Genomic DNA, 18,059 nt, shown 5'->3' with positions numbered 1-18,059 from the left:
AAAGAGTCCTAATGACTGGTGATCCCAATTTTTCATCTCGTCAACACTTTAACCAACACTTTGACCGACATTTTTGGTTCAGAGTGAAATGTCTCAACAACTGTTGGGTAGATAGGCACGAAAATTTGGAGACATTCATGGTAATCACAGGATAAATTGTGGCTGTAGCCTCTGGAACAGAAATATGCTGGTGGGTAGTGGTATCTGTCAATGAAACATGAACAGCAACATTTACCACATTTGCTTTCGAAGCTGGTTTGTGGCAACTTAATGTGTTTGGAGAATGTTAGTCCAACAATGTTCTTTTGTTCTTTTTCTACCTGAGGGCATTTTAATTTTATTTTTTGGTTTTGGTTTGTTTTTATGGAAATAAGGAAAAACATGATGATATATTTATTTAGTAATCATTCTCCACCAACAGGTTTAAAGGAGTATTATAAAAAGTTGGCTATTATAGGTGAAACGAAAGATACTGTTTGATTAATAAGGACCCTTCTACTCAAATTGTTTTAAGCTGCACTCTTAGAAATAAAGGTGCTGTGTAGAACCAAATAGGGTTCTTTGTCCTTTGTCCATCTCTCTTTGTCCATAGGAGAACTCTTTCAGAAGGTTATACCTAGAACTGTCTGTGAAAGGTTCCATCCAGAACGCCCTTTGAGAGATTCCACAGAGAACCCTTCTATGGTGTAATGGTTTCACCTAGAACCCTCACTAAGGGTTCTATTCAGAACCTTTTCACCTTCTTAGGGTTTCATCGAGAACTTACATAGAGAGATCTACTGAGAACCCCTTCATATTTCAAGGGTTTCACCTAGAACCTTCTTATCTTCTGAGGGTTCTATGAAGAACCATATTGTATTCTACAGATCAGGCAAAAAAAATATTGAATCCCATATATTGTATATTATGGTCATCCATCATTTATGTTACAATGTTGACATTGTGAAAATATTCAAATAATTTTTAATTAGAAAAAAACTTAAACTAATTAACTAACTTAAAATAAGGAGTGGAGATTCTCTGAGGATAAGCCAGAACAGGAGAGGTTGTGCGGGTCCTGGGGGGAACAGGTCAAAAGTGAGCATATGACCAGTGGAATCAGCAACATGACAGACAGGACACAAGCCAGGCAGATCAGGCTGTCTTCAGCAGGTGAATCCATGTAATCTCCAGCAATAGTGACATAGCAGAGAGGGAAGAGAAAAAAAAACAGTTGGTAGCATCAATCCAAGGTACCCTTACTACACCAGATGAAGCAGTAAGCTATCTACACACAACAAAGTAATGCATGGTCCAATGAGAGCAATCAGAGTATGGGCACGTAATAATGGTGACATTGGAACAGATTGAATAAGCCTGTCCTCCAACTCCTATACTAAGAGCCTCCACTGGCACACAATCAGGTGAAAGTGAGGGAACCCCACAAAGTTTTCACATTAATTTATTTAAAAAAGTCCACCTTTCACTATAAAAGTCCTTGGTTAGAGTCAAGCTTGCTGAAATAAGATATTAGATTTAGCTTACCTTGATTTTCTGAAGTTTCTGATCTTCTGTCAATTCATACACAGGTGATCACACAATGTGTGAACAGTAATCACTATCGATATGTCACACCTGTTTTGTAGAGGAAGGCAGACTATGTGGTGCAATCCATAGGGAAACCAGCTCTCATCTCCCACATATTAACTCCAGCAGGTCAGCCAGCTCCCAGGACCCACACACCAAATTCTAGCTTTTCCCCTGGGAGATCGGGGTTCAATTCTCGGCTCCAACACCCCTCCACGCTGTAGCCCTCCATCCAGCCCTCCCACTGTCCATAATAAAGGAAAAATAGATAAGGAGGGTCAACTGCCCACTCTCCAAAAAGAAAATAAAGGGCATTTTAATTAGGACAATTGTTTTGGTTCATGAGGTCCTCCCTGCAGAGGTTGTAGTTACAATGGTCAAAACAAAACTAACATGTTGGCTCAGTAGGTACAAGCACAACAGTGTTATTTTGAAGATTGAGGGTTCAAGACATGATCTTCCCACCGGAAACCACATCATGTAGCGACATTATATACCGTATATGCACTGTATTCTTAGCCACTCTTTATAAAAGCACTCGTTAAGTGTTGTACATCATGAATTAGAAATTGTCAAAAAAACAAAAACAATATCAAAAAAGATCTTCAGCAGACAAAGGCCCCTCAACTCAACCCTTGTCTCAATGCTCTCTCCACAGCCTACAAAACCTATACACAGTGTATCTCACATTAGAAGGACTAACCAATTAATATGGTGTGTGTTCAGTACAGGTACGCAATTAACTATTGTATGGCATGAAATGATGGTAAAGAAAGACTATGGCAGAACAAAAGTAAAATGAATTGATTCATCTACATTTAAAAACACTATTTGAAACATAGGTAAACATTTGAATATTTGAGGGTGAGGATCTTCTAATACCCATGCTTTCAACAATCCTTGAAGAACTCTTTCTTCCTAAAAGGGTTCTTTAGATCGAAAGGGTTCTTATTGGAACCCTTAAGGCCTTTACACACTGGGGGCATAATGAATAAACAACATGAAAATGTGAAATAATCACCTGCGAATAATTCGCATCAAAACTATTCACACCAGCAGGGATACAAATTTGCACAAGAATTTGCGACAGCTCATTCTGCTGTCAGTCAGCCTGGTGAAGGCTGCTTCTGTGGACAGAGACGCTGAACTCAGGTCAGACTCAGTGTAGATTGAACGGATGTAACGCTCTCCTCTTCTTTTGTTGAGTGAGGAGAACAAGGACAAGATCATCATCACAGGATGATGATGATCTCTAACTTACATTCAGCGTCTCTGTCCACAGAAGCAGCCGTCTGTCAGCTCCTGGGGAACTGAGAGCACAGCGACTAGACAAACTGCCTTCACCAGGCTGACTGACAGCAGACACTTACTGAACCAAAACAGTTTGCATGTCAGCTCCACAGTGTTTGTATTCATAAATACATGGTAATGATGCATATGATACATGATACATCAATGTATTGATTCATGGGCTTGATTTCTCTGCCCACTGTAGCAAGTGAGCATGCCTGCCTATCTGCAGTGAAACAGGCAAGCTCACAGACAGACTGGGAGCTGATCAATCAATGCAGATACAGTAAATAAGTTCAAAACACATACAACAGGATATTCAACACCCCATGTGGTCCTTCGTGATAAACAGCTGTCTGCAGATTACGTTTTGTGATTGGTTGATGCTTTTATTCACTGTGTGAAAAAAAATCACATCACTTTTTCACCTCGTAATATTGGCATTCTGTATGAAAATACTCCTCACAAAAACAAAGGTTCAAAAAAACATATTGACGCATGAAAAAAAGCCACCTGTGTGTAAAGGCCTTTAGTCTTTCAGAGAGCCCTTGAAGAACCCTTTCTTCCAAAAAGGGTTTCTCAAAAGCAAATGGTTCAAGAAGAACCCTTTTGGAACCCTTACTTCTAAGAGCGTAGTTTCTGTTTTTTACTCTGATGATGTCAATTCATTTGACGCAGGGATCTTTAACAAAACACTGAAGAGGGAGGGTGTGTGTGTGTGTGTGTGTGTGTGTGTGTGTGTGTGTGTGTGTGTGTGTGTGTGAGTGAGTATGTGTCATAGACCACCAGAAAGAAGAACATCCCCCCTCCCTGCCCCATTTGACACATGCCAGTGCCGGTATGTTAAGTCATGGAAGTCCGTTTGTACAGCCCAGAGAGTTAAAAAAAAGAGAACAACCCAGAAACAAAGACTCTATTATCCTCTGCATGTGTCCCTCCCTCCATCCGTCTATCCTCTCTCCATCTGATCCTGTTGTATTTGAAGTGCATGTGGAGGTTGTTCCCAGTAATAGTTACACACAGCCTGAGAGAGAGTCTGAACAATAGAATAAGCACTGATCCAGAAAGGTGTTTGACATGTGTGGAAAGCCAAGAGGATGCCACCTCATTTCAGGACAATTACTCACCACAGTGGAACCCCAACATTCAGGGAAATTCCTCCAGAACTTCCTGTTACTGATTAGTTTCAAACAGTTGAAGCACACTCAGACTTTACCAACAAAAATAAACATACTCATACTTTTAAACTCTATTACTTGTTTCATAAGCTTGTTTCATGCTCCTCTCTGTGTGGAAATAAATCATTCTGGCTGCAAATCATTTGTTCTGAATTTTACTTCTCATCAAAAAGACAAGCACAAAGAACACTACCATATTACTGAACTATTTAAAGCTACACTAATCGATATTATTTATGAATGACTATGTGTAATGTGAGAGGTGTCAGTAATAGTGGCACACCTGCAGAGAATTATCACCTAATTTTGTAGTTCCCCACAGCTCTATGAAGTGTTTTAATGTCTTTCAACTCGTTCTGGTTTTACGGCTCACAACTTTACTGTTTTGGTGCTTTTTCATCACTCTCATCAACCTCGTTTCCAGCCACAGCAGGCAGCTGTTTTCAGCAAAACAGCTCTGATATACCTAACCTATACATATGCTACCTGCTCAGCACCAAATGGCAAAGTTAGTGGCGAACAAGTAAAACACACACACACACACACACACGCAGATATATATGAGAATAAAGTCTTCTGTACTTATTAAACACCTGTGTAACTGAAGTAATTCATTTAATCACCAATTTTATGATTCATGACTTTTTAATACTATAATTGCCTTACTTTGTCCTGAGTAGATGTCTAGACAGATCATGTGCTTTATCTTGTGTAATCAAAATTTGTGTCTAGTCAGTTATAAAAGGAGAATCCAAAAAGTTGATTGCTATAGAAGGGGAAGTGAGACTGAGGAGTAAAACTGGTGTCATACAGGACTTGCGCAAAAGTCACACAAATATGGTACATAGATCACACATTTATTCTTCGAAACATTGATTTACTGCTTCCCATGCTCATATAATAAAGAAGTCTTGAATTCAGAGGCCTGGATTGAGACTTTTGTTTAACTGAATATTTTCCGCGAATCTTATTATTCTGTTATAAAATATAATGCTTATTTTAGTTTTTTACATTTTACTACATAGTTGGTCTCAAGAGACCACAGGAGGTATGACTGGACTACTTCTCCTACTTGTTTCTGACAGTTCGTAGTGACAACAAGACCAAACAAGCCAAAGAAAGGCTCAGTCAGTTTTTCCTTTTCAGCGGCACTACACTTACTGTTCTCATTTTTGTGATATAGCAACGTCATTGGTAAGATTACCCATTGTTGCTACATCACAAAGTAAATGTAAGAGTGTCTTCAGGTGTATATTTAAAGCATGAAACAACCTAATAATGTACAACACATCCATCATGACGATCAACATGTGAAATCCTACACTTAACTATAAATCACATCCCATGCTAAAAGCATCCAGCTCACACAGAAGCATAAATCCAACTTTAACTGTCAGGGTCGTAAAAGTTGCTTTTGGAATGTAATTCACATAGTGAGTAATGTTATTCAGTTAAACATACATACACAAAGAATTATTACTTAATTACCTTTAGTTGTGCTTAATGTTTTCCATGATGTAAGTAAAAGGGTGTTACATTAATTTTTTAGGATGTTTCTTTCAGTATATAACAACGCTTTCTCAAAATGCCAATATCTTTGCTACATGTTTATCCTTAAAGTAAGTTTTTACTGATTTATTTTTATTCTGTCTATTTAAACAAGATACATTTCCCACTTACACATTTGAAAAAACTCCTGTCAGATTAGTTTAAAATTGATGTTAAATCCATGAAACACGTGGTGCTAATTCTGTCAACATTATGTCGCCTTTCCTTCTTCTTCTGTGCACATTTAACATGTTTTTTACATTTATAATCCTCATGACAGACATGATGTCAGTGGTATAAATAAGTTAGTGCACTTTTATTGTTTTTTAATCATGTTAGAGACTACTCACATGATGCTGCATAAGCAGTTTACAGTTGCTGGACACATGGAAATGATGATGCATCTCTCATTAAAATGCTACCGTGATATACAGTATGTCCCACTACTGTGTCTGAGACGGACTTTCCATGTGTGGGTTTGAATGGGAGAGGCGCACTGAAAAGTAAGAGGGTACAGATCATTTCTTCCCAGATCTGGAACCAATTCTGGACAATTTTACCCACCAGGCAGTGGTATGTGTGCCCTCTCACATTAACCTGCGATTCTGAGAAAGCAGATATCATGTTGCAGACTGAGGTATCACACTGTTTACCAAGGCTCTGCTCTTGTAAACCAAGTGCTGTAGGACAGAATTCAGTAGTTGTGTTTTTGTTTGGTTTTTTAACTTTAATGACTATATTTAATTTATTTTATTCTGGTCTGGTTTGACACAAAATAAACTACTGGATGCCCACTGTGAGGTTGATAAATTCACACATGCCCACCAGGCAGCTCTTTGACTTCATTAATTGTTTGTCGAACTTTAACCTACATTAGTTGATTTTTTTGGCTACTAGCGGGCACTGCAACAAGCTGTAAACACCTGATAAAGTTGTTGTGGTGGATGTATCAGAAAACAGTTGAGGTTTACACATTCAGCAGATACGAATGAACATTAGTGTTTGTTTGGAGTCATGTTTTTTTAAGTCCATGATTCACTCTCCTTTTAGCTCTGAGAAAAAAGAAAAATGGTCTTATTGGCTACAAAATGCTCCACTATGTTCACCAGTTAGGTGCTTACTAAAAAGTTTATTTGCGGCCTGTAAAACCAAAACAATGAGCTGAAAGACGCTGCATAAAGCTGTGGGGAACTGTTGGGTGATGATTTCTGTGGGCTCTAAGTAAAAATCTTTTTGCCCAATAAGAAGGAAAACATAACTGCCAGATGTTATTTTCTCACAGTTATTGTTGTTGTTGCTAACTAGTTAATTGTGTATTAATATAATTTTATATTGCTAATTTGAAAAGTTAATTGTTACTGTCAACTGAAAAAATATGTATCTTTAACTGTAATTTTAGTCAAATCCTAAATAAATTCTGTTTTGGGCTTCCTGGGCTGGCTCAAGGATTGCTTTTAGGGCACAGGAAATGCTATACTATCTCTTCCCAAACTGCTGGGAAAACACAGCCCTTATTTCAACACACAATGTGTTCTTGTAAGTGAACCCTATTACTGGAGCTGTAGAGGACACCTAACATCTGGAAAAACCTCATGCATGGTGGGGTTTTCTTTGTTCAGTCCCCTGTGGCCTCTGTTGTTGAGCAACAGCATTGACGAGACTCTGCAGGGGAGCTGGGCAGAGAAGCTCAAAACCTTTTCTTTTGTCGAGCCAAACACTAAACTACAAGAAACAGGTCTTATATTAAAAAAATAAGCTGCATTAATCAATTTATTAAATTACTAGTTATACAGTTAAAGGGTTCACTGGGGTTGTGATAACCTACCCCCTGCTCTGCAGCTCTACAGGGAGTTTTAGCCTCTTTTAGCAAACTGTTTTGTTTTTAAGGTACATTTACTGTTTGGTCCAGTCTCACCACTGCCATCATGTGTCCAGCAGCAGCAGGCAGCAAACAAGCTCTGACAAACATAAAGTACGCAACCTGCCCAACACTAAATTACAGACATTGGGACAAAGTTAGTAATAAGCCTATACAAGCTGAGGAAAGACAAACTCTAACAGCTAAAGAGCCTGATACATTTCCCAGGTGTTGGTGGAGACCAAAACAAAGCTAAAAGGTGAATGAATATTTGATTTACATTTCTTACAGGATTAGTTCCCTCCAGGGTCACAGTAGACACTGTAAAACTGGTTTCAGAGTCTGAGTAGTAATTTTATGACAAGTAAACTGGTTTTGATGTATGTAATCAGTGGAGTGGCCCTTTAAAACAGTATTATAATAATAATTATTATAATGTATGTCTTTTAATTTGGTGTGGAGGTCTTCTGCCCCTTAGTGGCCAAAAGTCGATTAATGCAAATTTAAGTCAAAGTGAACACGTCTAGATGTAATATAACGTATTAGTGTTAATGTAAGGAGGCTACTCATTGTAATAGAACAGTTGCTTTCAGACTGTTAAATTTAAGTAATAATGATTTGTCTACTTTTAAGTTGTCTTTTGAACGTTATAATTAACATTAGCTTGTGAGCACCTCTGACACTAACATGTTGCTGATAGGTGTCTGAACTGAATAATTTTGGGAATTTTTAGTCTTTCAGATAACTGTGATGTGCTCCTACAAAGTGTGAAACTTCCCACCCAAGTGCCCATTGTCATCATCTGACCAATGTTTCCTGGAAAGTAAGAACCAGAAATGTGGAAACTTTGGCGGTACAAGACTTCTTTAAAGGACCATTGTGTACAATTTAGTGGGATCTAGTGGTGAGGTTGCAGACTGCAACCAACTATATACCCCCCACCCCGCCCCTCCCCTTCCAAGCGTGTAGGAGAACCTACAATGGCTGCGAAACTCACAAAAAATGCAAAAGGCTCTCTCTAGAGCCAGTATTTGATTTGTCCATTCTGGGCTACTGTAGAAACATGGCAGTGCAACATGGCAGGCTCATGAATGTATAAAGATAACTTGATACAGGAAGAGACCCTTTGAAGCAAATTTGACATAGCTGCCAAACACTGTAATTACAACACCACATGATGCACACTGGCCCAAAAAGACGTTTTCCCATAGACTTACATTGTGAAAGAGACGTCTGTAAATCAGCGGATACATTTTATGAGTGTCACAACCTTCACGAAATGACTGGTTTCATCAGAATTTGATCAGTTCGGTCTCATCAAATTTTGAAAGTCCAGAAGAGCTGCACAATTGAATTGTTTTATCCCCATTCAAGTTAGCCGAAGGGCTAAACCGGAAGTAACCCTCCGAGTACAGCCGGTGAAAGTCCTTAGTGCACTTGCTCTATGGGCCCCACAGATGCAGAAGCAAGGCAGAAAAAGTTGAACTTTTCTGGCTTCATGAGCCACTGAGCAACTTTCATACAAATGAACACAGCCCTGCCTCCAACGCTGTATCCAGTTCTCTATATACATCCATGGGCAGGTTCCATGGAAGAGGACCTGTACCATGGATGTATAAATAAAATGGATACAACGTCAAAGTTGCTCTTCCGCATTGCTTCCACATCTGTGAGGCCCTTAAAGCAAATGCACTAGTGACTTTCAACAGCTGAGCCGGCTACTTCCAGTTTAGCCCTCAGGCTAACTTGAATGGGGATAAAACAATTAAATCGTGCGGCTCTTCTAGACTTTTGAAATGTGATCGAACCGTATGGAACGAATTCTGATGGTGAGACAAGTCATTTCGTGGGGGTTGTGACACTTAAAAAACTATCCACTGATTTACAGATGTCTCTCTCACCATGTAAGTCTATGGGGAAACGTCTTTTTGGGACAGTGTGGATCACGTGACGTTGTAATTACACAGTTTGGCGGCATTGTCAATTTGGCTTCACAGCCCAGCTGTTCTTGGAGGCTTGACCTGCTCCCTATGTAGATATAAAGGGCTCATTCTACGGTACAAAAACACAACGATTCTTATTTTCAGGTGATTATACACAAATTGAAACATACTTTTGAATATTATATTAAATTTCTTCCAAGTCCATTCCGCTAGATGACATTAAATTTTACACACTGCACCTTTAACAAGTAACAGCATCATTTTGGAGCTAAAATCCTAACCTGCAAAGTAGTAACTCCTGCGTTAAAGTCAATGTGGCGGACTAAAAAACTTTAATTTATCTCTGAAGATACATTATAGTGAAAAAAATGTCTCTCTGAAATCGACATTCTCAGAGAAGGGGTCAGCAGTTGTAATACATGAGTAAGTAAATGTGCTCAGTCACTTCCCACCTCTCTGTGGAGGCAGCAGCAGGCAGCATGTCGTATATAAAGCCAGAGAGCTCCTGGAAACATCTGGACCGGGGAGAGCAGCAGCGCACGGAGGGCTGCACGATGCACGTCTTCGCTATTCTCTGGACACTCGGGTTTCTGCTTAAAGAGGCGCACGCATGGGGCTTCAAAAACGGAATATTTCACAATTCAATATGGCTGGGTAAATAACCTTTATCTTACTGATTTTGTAGTCGTTGTGGCTGAAATAACGTCTGTGACGCTGTGACATATAGGTCCGCTTTGGTGTGAAGTCCTCATCGCGTGCAGCATCACTTTTAATCACTTCTCTATTGTACTAATTGTGATGAAACCAAATCGGGGCACACCTGATGTAGCGATCAATTATATTTACATCCTCCGTTTCATTCACTGAACATAGTCTCATTTCTTCGTTTTTTCTTTTCTTTTCTTTTCTTTTTGTCAAAACCGGGGTAATCTGCAGGTTATTCAGATCATCAGATTACAGTCTCAACGTTATCAAGCAGCATCTTGTCGATTCGCATTTCAACATGTTCTTCATTCATCTATTGTCTGTGTTTCTTAGCAGTACAAGTTTTTGCCCGCTCACATACTTCTACCTAAGCATGTGAAAACTTTTTGTGTTTGTTTTTGCAAACAGTAAAAGTTACCCTCACATAGAGGCATATTGTGAGGAGTAACAAGGATTAAGAGGCTATACAGCAGTCCAGAAGCTTTCCTCTCTGCCAAACTGCATGTTTATGACCTGGCTGAATGCTGCATGAGGCTACACGGGGAAATGACTTCATCTCAGCTTCTTACAAAAGGCATAGACCAAAACAGCAAATAGATCAGAGTCAAAAGAAAAAAAAATAGCTTAACCAATTTTCTATGACTTTGGGAACATAATGACTTTGTGAGCTTCCCTCTTCATTTGTACTGAGATATAAATCTGACGAGCTGCTGATTCCTATGCAAACACCTTTGACTACCACTTCATAAACCCAATTCTATATATTTTTATGAGGTGAGAATGAAAGCCTGTTGTAGTACTGGCCTTGACTGGTTCACATGCACAGCATTTTCTAAAATGATTACATGCAACTTCTGCCCTGTGTTTCATCTTTCCATTTTAAGGTTGGGCAGCACACAGGTAAGGCAAATTGAGTTGCTCTGATCCTGCAGTTGAATGGTTAGATACTTACTGATGTGAACAGTAATATAAAACATGTGCCATTCAGAGCTGATGAGTGAAAAGGCAGTTGTTCAGTGTAGTATGGGAGTTTGTGTGAAAACACTCATCAAACATGTTTAAAAGATCAAAATATCAATAAGGGCTATTTTAGAATGCTTTCTGCCCAGTCTTGCAGTCATGCATGCGTAAAGCCAAAACAGGATCAGCAGAGGACTCCCCATAGAGAAGACCAGGGAGCAACTGACGTATTGTTGGTGGATGTCCAAAATAGAGAAAAATGTCACACACTTACCTTTCCGTTCCATGTTTTATGTTTGGCTCAATTTAACCTTCACATGCTTGCTATACAATTTCACCTCACATGCCTGCTTGTGGTCCCATGGAAGTTTTTTGTACCTTTCAGATGACGCAAAGCAAAACCATCTAATTCATTGTGGTTACTACAGAAACACAGACTGTCGGTTCTGTCTTTGCTTTGGACTGTGTTAGCAGCTTTCTTGTGGTCTCTCTTTGACAGAACAAGCAGCTGGAGTTTACCACCGGGAATCTCGCAAAGGGAGATATCAGTTGACGTATAAAGAGGCCAAGGCTGTCTGCAAATACGAGGGAGGAACACTGGCCACTTATGAACAATTGGAGGCAGCTCGACAAATAGGTCTGCAGCAACCTGGACACAAACACATCTACAGTACACAGCAGAGCTCTTACCAGAGAAGATTTACAATGGGAAAACTGGGTGGACCATACTTCATCATCATAACTCAGATACACACTCTTTTGTCACTGTCAACACTAGTTCCCATTAGTCACAGAGTCCTGTTTTATCCATTAACTTGGTGCTGTTTTATAACTTAGGTAAGTAGAAGTATATACATTACCAGTCCATTTCACCAAATAAAGGCAAGTAGGGTTGTGTTTACCTCGGCTTTCATCCACGAAATACATTAAGAATCATTTTTGAGGACTCTTCCCTGATGTTACATTAGTGATACATCTCTTCACCCACTGGAATGCTTTTAACATGTAGGAAAAAAGGTTCATATGTTCAAAGGGTAAAGGTCAGTGTGAAGCAGTAAGTGAAACACTTCTTTAGACGATTGCTTGGCTATGAGCCGTTGCATGACACTGCCAAAATGTAAACGGCCTCTCGAGTATTGTAAAAGCCTGTTAACACTTTCTTGGGTGGATAATATCAGTGTTCCCATGGCACAGAGATTGAATCCAGCCACTGGCTCTGGCATTACAATCCACCCCCCTGACAGCTGAGTTTCCCCATGGCGGTCTACCTAGGAGGTCCCCCTTTTATCTGGGCTGTTCTGGCTGAGGTCTGCTGATTGTAACTCGAAGCTAAACTCTAAAGCAAGACTGTGTCTCCATAAATGAGAACAGCAGAACAACAAACCAAAGAATTCTCACAATGGTCCCCAGGAGGCCCTTATTCAATCTTTTCCATCTGAGACTCTCCTGTTGGCGCAGTTGAAAGAAGGCTTTTTTGTGGTTGGCAGAATACAGTAGTATATTTGTGAAAGCATTATCAGTGACTGTGACTGGGTACTGTTACATAAAACCATCATAAAGCCGTCATTTTTTCTTTTAGGTTTCCATGTGTGTGCCGCTGGATGGTTTGGCAAAGGACGTGTTGGTTACCCCATCGTCAAAGCTGGTGTCAACTGTGGTTTTGGAAAAGTTGGCATCATCGACTATGGATACAGGCTGAACAAAAGCGAGAAATGGGACGTGTACTGCTACAACCCAAACTGTGAGTGCATTTTGCACAGTCATAAATGGTGACTTCACTTAAAAACTGTACTTAAAGCTGCCCTAATCAATATTTTTATGCTAACAATGGATCAGATGTGTAATGTGAAAGTGGTTGCTAATGTGACGAATCCACAGAAAATTATTGCCTGACTTTGGACTAGCGGTTCCCCTCACCTCTATGGAGCATTTTAGTGTGTTTTTGCTCCTTGTTTTGATTTTCTGACCTGCAGAACTACTATTTGGTTCACTCTCACCTCTCTCATAGTGTAATTTTTGGCAAAAGAGCATTGATAAACCAACTGTGCACTACTTGCTCAGCACCAAATGGCAGACAGACAAAGTTAGCGACTTCAAGCTAATATCAGTGGTAATGTTGCTCTGTGTCTGCTGACTGTGTAAATAAGCAATTGATTGGTAGCAGATTCTCCATAACAACTTTATAAGGTGATAATATTGTCAATGTTTTGTTGCATTTTGATGCTAATACGATGCAGTATTCCTATTGAAGTGAAATTATGAATTCAGGGCTTTTACTGAATAAGAGGTTATCTTCAGTTAAAACAGTAAATGATGAATGTATGGCTGTGATTTAGTTTCACAGTCATGAGTTGCAGTTGGGGGAGGCAGGTCGGGCCCGCAGGTTAAGAATAGTCATCAAGTCTGAGGCTCCACAGACTCACTCAGGACATTGTCATCACCAAGGCTTCAAGTCAAGCATGAGGGATGATGCAAAGAATTTAATCTGTGCAGGACAGGACCACAGTGGAAGACGGGACTTTTTGAGGACTTGAGTCAAAGCCACAATCTCAGTCCCACCCTGTGAGTTATCATGGTCAGACCAAGAATAAACTTGGAGGATGTAAGAGCATCAGTGTGGTTAAGACATCAGTGAGTAACCATGGAGAAACTAAGTGATACCTGCAACACATGCTGGTCTATGAGTGAGTGTTTTAACAACCACCACCCCGAATGACTCACCAGAGTCTGAGAGATGAAGTGACACATAAATGGCATTAAGATTTCACAATTTGCCTGAAGCCATAATTTGGAAATTACACTGTTGATAAACAAACTGTAACAGTCAGCAACAGTTGCACATTCAGAGGAAATGGAGCAACATTAGCATTCATTTGACATAATGTTTCCGGCCATCTGATGAATATAAGTCTAATATTCTCTCGGTTAGTTCTATTTTGGTTTCCAACAACTCCTAAAGGAAATACAGTATCTGACTCAGTTAAATGCTCAACTATGTTCAGCAGCTAGTTGCTAATTTTGTCTTTCTGCTGTTTGGTGCTGGGCAGGTAGTGTACAGTGGGTTTTGAGAGGTTTTTTTTGTTGCTGAATACAGCTGCCTGTCTTCATCTGGAAATGATGCTGATGAGAGTGGTGAGAGTGAACCAAAGCAATAAAGTTTTTAAAAGATGCTGAAACACTACAAAGGGCTGAGGGTAACTGCAGAGTCTGATGATCATTCTCTGTGAGCTTGTCACTACAAGCAGCTCCGATTACATTACACATTGACATTTGGTCCATTGATTAGAGCAGCATTAAACTTTAGTTATTAGTTACCGCTTCTGGTACTTATTTCTAAATACTTATTAGCTGACATATGTGCTGATACATATCTGGAATATGCTAATATATGCTGATGATATTGACCCAGGTGATTTGTTGGTCCGGCTCTTTTTAGAAAATGTTTCATCTCCTCAAGCCGGTTCAAACTGATGAGACGTTTTAAATGAAATCAAACTTAATTTCTCTCATTTCCTAACAACTTGCATTTCATAATTAGTGGCTGTGAGATTTATTGTTAGAGGAGAAAGCCACTCATCCCATATATGAATGAGAAATGATACACAAGGTCTAATTTCATATCCCTCCAGGGAGTCTAGAGGAAAAAGCTTTTGATGCTATTGTCATCAGTCTCAACATGTGTGTTTCATTTTCCTCACTTAACAAAAGAATTTTTTTCCCCTATTTTGAAATTATTTAGAGCTCACAAGCAACAGACAGACCCCCAAACCAAAATGCTTCTCATGAACATACACACAATCCCACTAGCTGATTAAAGAAATGCAGTGGACTGTGGGGAAAATAACACACTGGAGGACATAGACGCCAAGATTATCCACATGTCTGCAGTTGACAGTGGTCCAGAGCTGCCTTTTACTGTGATGATACAAAATGTGTTGGTGGTTTTCTTATATGTTTGGTCAATGTATACACTGTATGCTTTTGCTGCTGCTGCTTTTATTTAGATTTTTCTCCCACTGAGTCACCATGTGCAGAGCTCCTACTGTTCACCACATTTACTTCCTTTGTGCATGCAAGGAATACATGGTCTACTACAAAACCGCTTTTTAAAATAAGATTCATCAGTGTGAGGCATAAATATAACCATAACGGAGCATAGCATTACCATTTAGAGTTTCACATTTCTGATTTAATGCTAGTCACCCATGATAATTCAACACATTTAGCAATGGGGCACTGATGATATTAGCTGTATTTCTCTAAAGTTCAAGTTCAAACAAGAAGACATCATTTTAATTTGTCTTCACTAATTTGCTTTACTTGTCACTTACTATCCAATGATTTCATTGGAATTTGATTGCATGCATTCCTGTCATCTAATGATCATATTAGCTAAAGAATATTTAAACCAACTTACCTGTTTTATCTCGCTGCTGTCATTTCAGCCCACCACCAACCCACTGCCACCAGTGTCAATGCCCCGTCTATGGCTCCCTAGAGAGATATCTGATTGTCTGCTTTTTAAAGGACCTTGTTGCTTTAATTTAATTTAATTGATAAATTAATTAATTGATTGGTAAAGCTTCAGTATTCCATTTTACTGGTGGCATCTTTCCTGATTCATCAAATACAAGAGTAATCAAATTATCATATGAATTTCAGAATGGCTTTTATATTCTCTTAAACTTGGAGGAAGTTCCACATAGATTATATATAAAATGTATTTCTTGCCTATTTCATTTGTTTTTTGCTGGAAACATATCAAATATCAATATATCTAAATCTTCCATGTGCATATAAAGCAACCTCACTTGGGACCCTGACCACGTGTGTGTGAAACTCAGTATTACATGGATCTGAGAAGACTAATCAGCAGGTATGGCTAATGTGTCTTACAGCCAAGGAGTGTGGTGGTGTGCTGACCGATCAGCAGAGGATCATTCAGTCTCCTGGCTTCCCTGAGGAGTATCAGGATGAACAGATCTGCTACTGGCACATCCGTGTGCGCCTGGGTCAGAGGATCCGCCTGCACTTCCTGGAGTTTGATGTGGAGGAAGACACAGCGTGTCTTGCAGATTACTTGGACGTCTACGACAGCTACGATGATGTCTCAGGGTTTGCTGGCAGGTGAGAATCATTGAAGGAAAATGTAGTATCCATACATGGATCTCCCAAAACCTTATTGGACTGAAACAGGGTCTTCATCAAGCAATTGGCAATATGTTGAAGGGCAAAGTGTATATAGGCATGAGATTGAGTACATCATGCTGGCGACATAGCCAATGGATCAGAAAAGAAATTATAAATAAATAATATAAACATATACAATAAGACACTCAAGACATGTTGGGACCACCTACCAATCTAAGTCAGTGCACTAAATGGTAATGGTTTATTTATAATTTCCTAATTAGGTTTTTTGTGAAGACCTATGTAAATTGGTTCTAATTATGGGGAAAATATGGATGTCTTTGAGAGAAAAGCTCAATTTAATATTGACAAAACAATCTCAATTCAATGTTCACTTACTCACTTGTTCTGGAGCTTTCATCACACAGTCATCATGTTGTCATGGAACTGTAGATGTTAAAACTTTCTGAGCCCTTTTACGACATAAAAAGGTTAAAAGTCGAGAACAACAGCTTTATTTTGCCCTTGAGTTGAGACTGTTTTGTTAACTGCTGTTTCCAAGGGAAAGAGTGGACTGTCAAGCAAATTTATTTAATATATTTGTTCATAAATTAATTTATTATTGTAAACATTATCTGTTAATCTGTTGGATTATACACTTGCCTGTTGAAAACTTCACATTTTCATTTCACATATTTCACGTCTTCAGCTGACTAAAAGACTCGATGTTAATGCAGTGAACTGGATGATGATTAGAATTGTACCTATTGAACACTGTTGCTAGTTTTCAAACAACTAAATCATTCATCAGTACATTAGACTGCCGGTAACCATAGCAACAATACACAAAAGTGCAACGTGAATATCACTTTCTAATCTGTTTACAGGTTCTGTGGCGATTATTTACCTGACGATATCATCAGTACAGGTGAGTCCTCCTCATATTTTCATAGAAGAAACGCAGGATATTTCTATGCTATCCCTATGAGGAAGCCAATTACATTTTTTTCTTTAATGTTTTGTTTTACAGGAAACGTGATGACACTAAAGTTCCTGTCTGATGCTTCAGTTACAGCTGGGGGCTTCCAGTTGCAATATACTGCCTTCAATGCATCTCTGTATTCACACAATTACACTAACTATTATCACTGACCAATGGTTTTATACACTGATGTAAAATGTAGTAGTATTAGTAATTCTTGAGTCTTTATAGTTGATTAAAGAAATAATTATGTTGAATAAAAAAGGTCATTGAATTTTGCTGCAGTTTCTGACATTGTTTTTCTTCTCTGGTCTTATTTCTTCCTCTTATCTTGTAGAAAAAAAAACCCCAATCTTGACTTTGTATTCATCCGCCCAAGTCTTACTCTATAGATTTTTTTTCAATTCAATTCAAAAATACTTTATTCGATTACTTTATTTACTCTCAATTTGAGGCAAACAATTACACACATTTAAAAAACCTAAAAAAAACCCCAAATATGACAATGTCAGAATGAGTTCAAACACACAGGGATTAATGGCAGTGGCCGGTCTACAGCTGGCCCACAATATCCAACACCAGAAAGGCACAAAAGAGTCAAAAGTGTGAGTGCATGAATTTATCAGTCTGTACACGAGGTAGCTGACCATTTCTTGTACTGTGGCTGTTCACAAGTCTAATGGCTCAGGTTCTGGTCTGGTTTCAAGTTATGTTATTTATAGACTTTCACACTGTCAAGTCTTTTCATAGCATAACAACCATGACTATGGCATTTTGTGAACAGGTATTTGGGTTAACACTGTTTCGTCTCTGTTTTTAATACCTCATCTGTGCGTCTGTTATGATCCACCACTGTCTTTTAAATACATACTTAAACTTTGTATTTATAAAGACAATAC

At 39.0% G+C, this 18,059-nt stretch overlaps 1 protein-coding gene and 1 long non-coding RNA gene across 2 annotated transcripts; one reads left to right on the top strand and one right to left on the bottom strand.

Moving 5' to 3' along the window:
- Window positions 1-921: 921 nt before the first annotated feature.
- Window positions 922-10,301, bottom strand: LOC122991686. The gene is made up of 3 exons (XR_006405890.1): window positions 10,058-10,301; window positions 9,836-9,976; window positions 922-1,143 (listed from the first exon to the last, which is right to left on the bottom strand). It is a non-coding gene; the product is annotated as an uncharacterized LOC122991686 (long non-coding RNA).
- Window positions 9,311-17,439, top strand: tnfaip6 (tumor necrosis factor, alpha-induced protein 6). Its single transcript, XM_044364888.1, has 6 exons — window positions 9,311-10,037; window positions 11,548-11,685; window positions 12,628-12,789; window positions 15,947-16,175; window positions 17,066-17,106; window positions 17,209-17,439. Exons 1-6 carry the CDS (start codon window positions 9,815-9,817, stop codon window positions 17,328-17,330), a joined length of 915 nt encoding a protein of 304 aa, XP_044220823.1. The 5' UTR covers window positions 9,311-9,814; the 3' UTR covers window positions 17,331-17,439.
- Window positions 17,440-18,059: the final 620 nt, after the last annotated feature.

The sequence above is a fragment of the Thunnus albacares genome, chromosome 11, assembly GCF_914725855.1.
Source record: "Thunnus albacares chromosome 11, fThuAlb1.1, whole genome shotgun sequence".
Taxonomy (NCBI): Eukaryota; Metazoa; Chordata; class Actinopteri; order Scombriformes; family Scombridae; genus Thunnus; species Thunnus albacares.
This window is presented reverse-complemented; position numbering and strand designations above follow the sequence as displayed.

Coding starts and splice junctions, on each gene's coding strand:
- tnfaip6 (XM_044364888.1), top strand. CDS start 9,815: ATGTGCTCAGTCACTTCCCACCTCTCTGTGGAGGCAGCAGCAGGCAGC. Junction 10,038..11,547: donor TCACAATTCAATATGGCTGG/GTAAATAACCTT, acceptor TCTCTTTGACAG/AACAAGCAGCTGGAGTTTAC. Junction 12,790..15,946: donor GTACTGCTACAACCCAAACT/GTGAGTGCATTT, acceptor TGTGTCTTACAG/CCAAGGAGTGTGGTGGTGTG.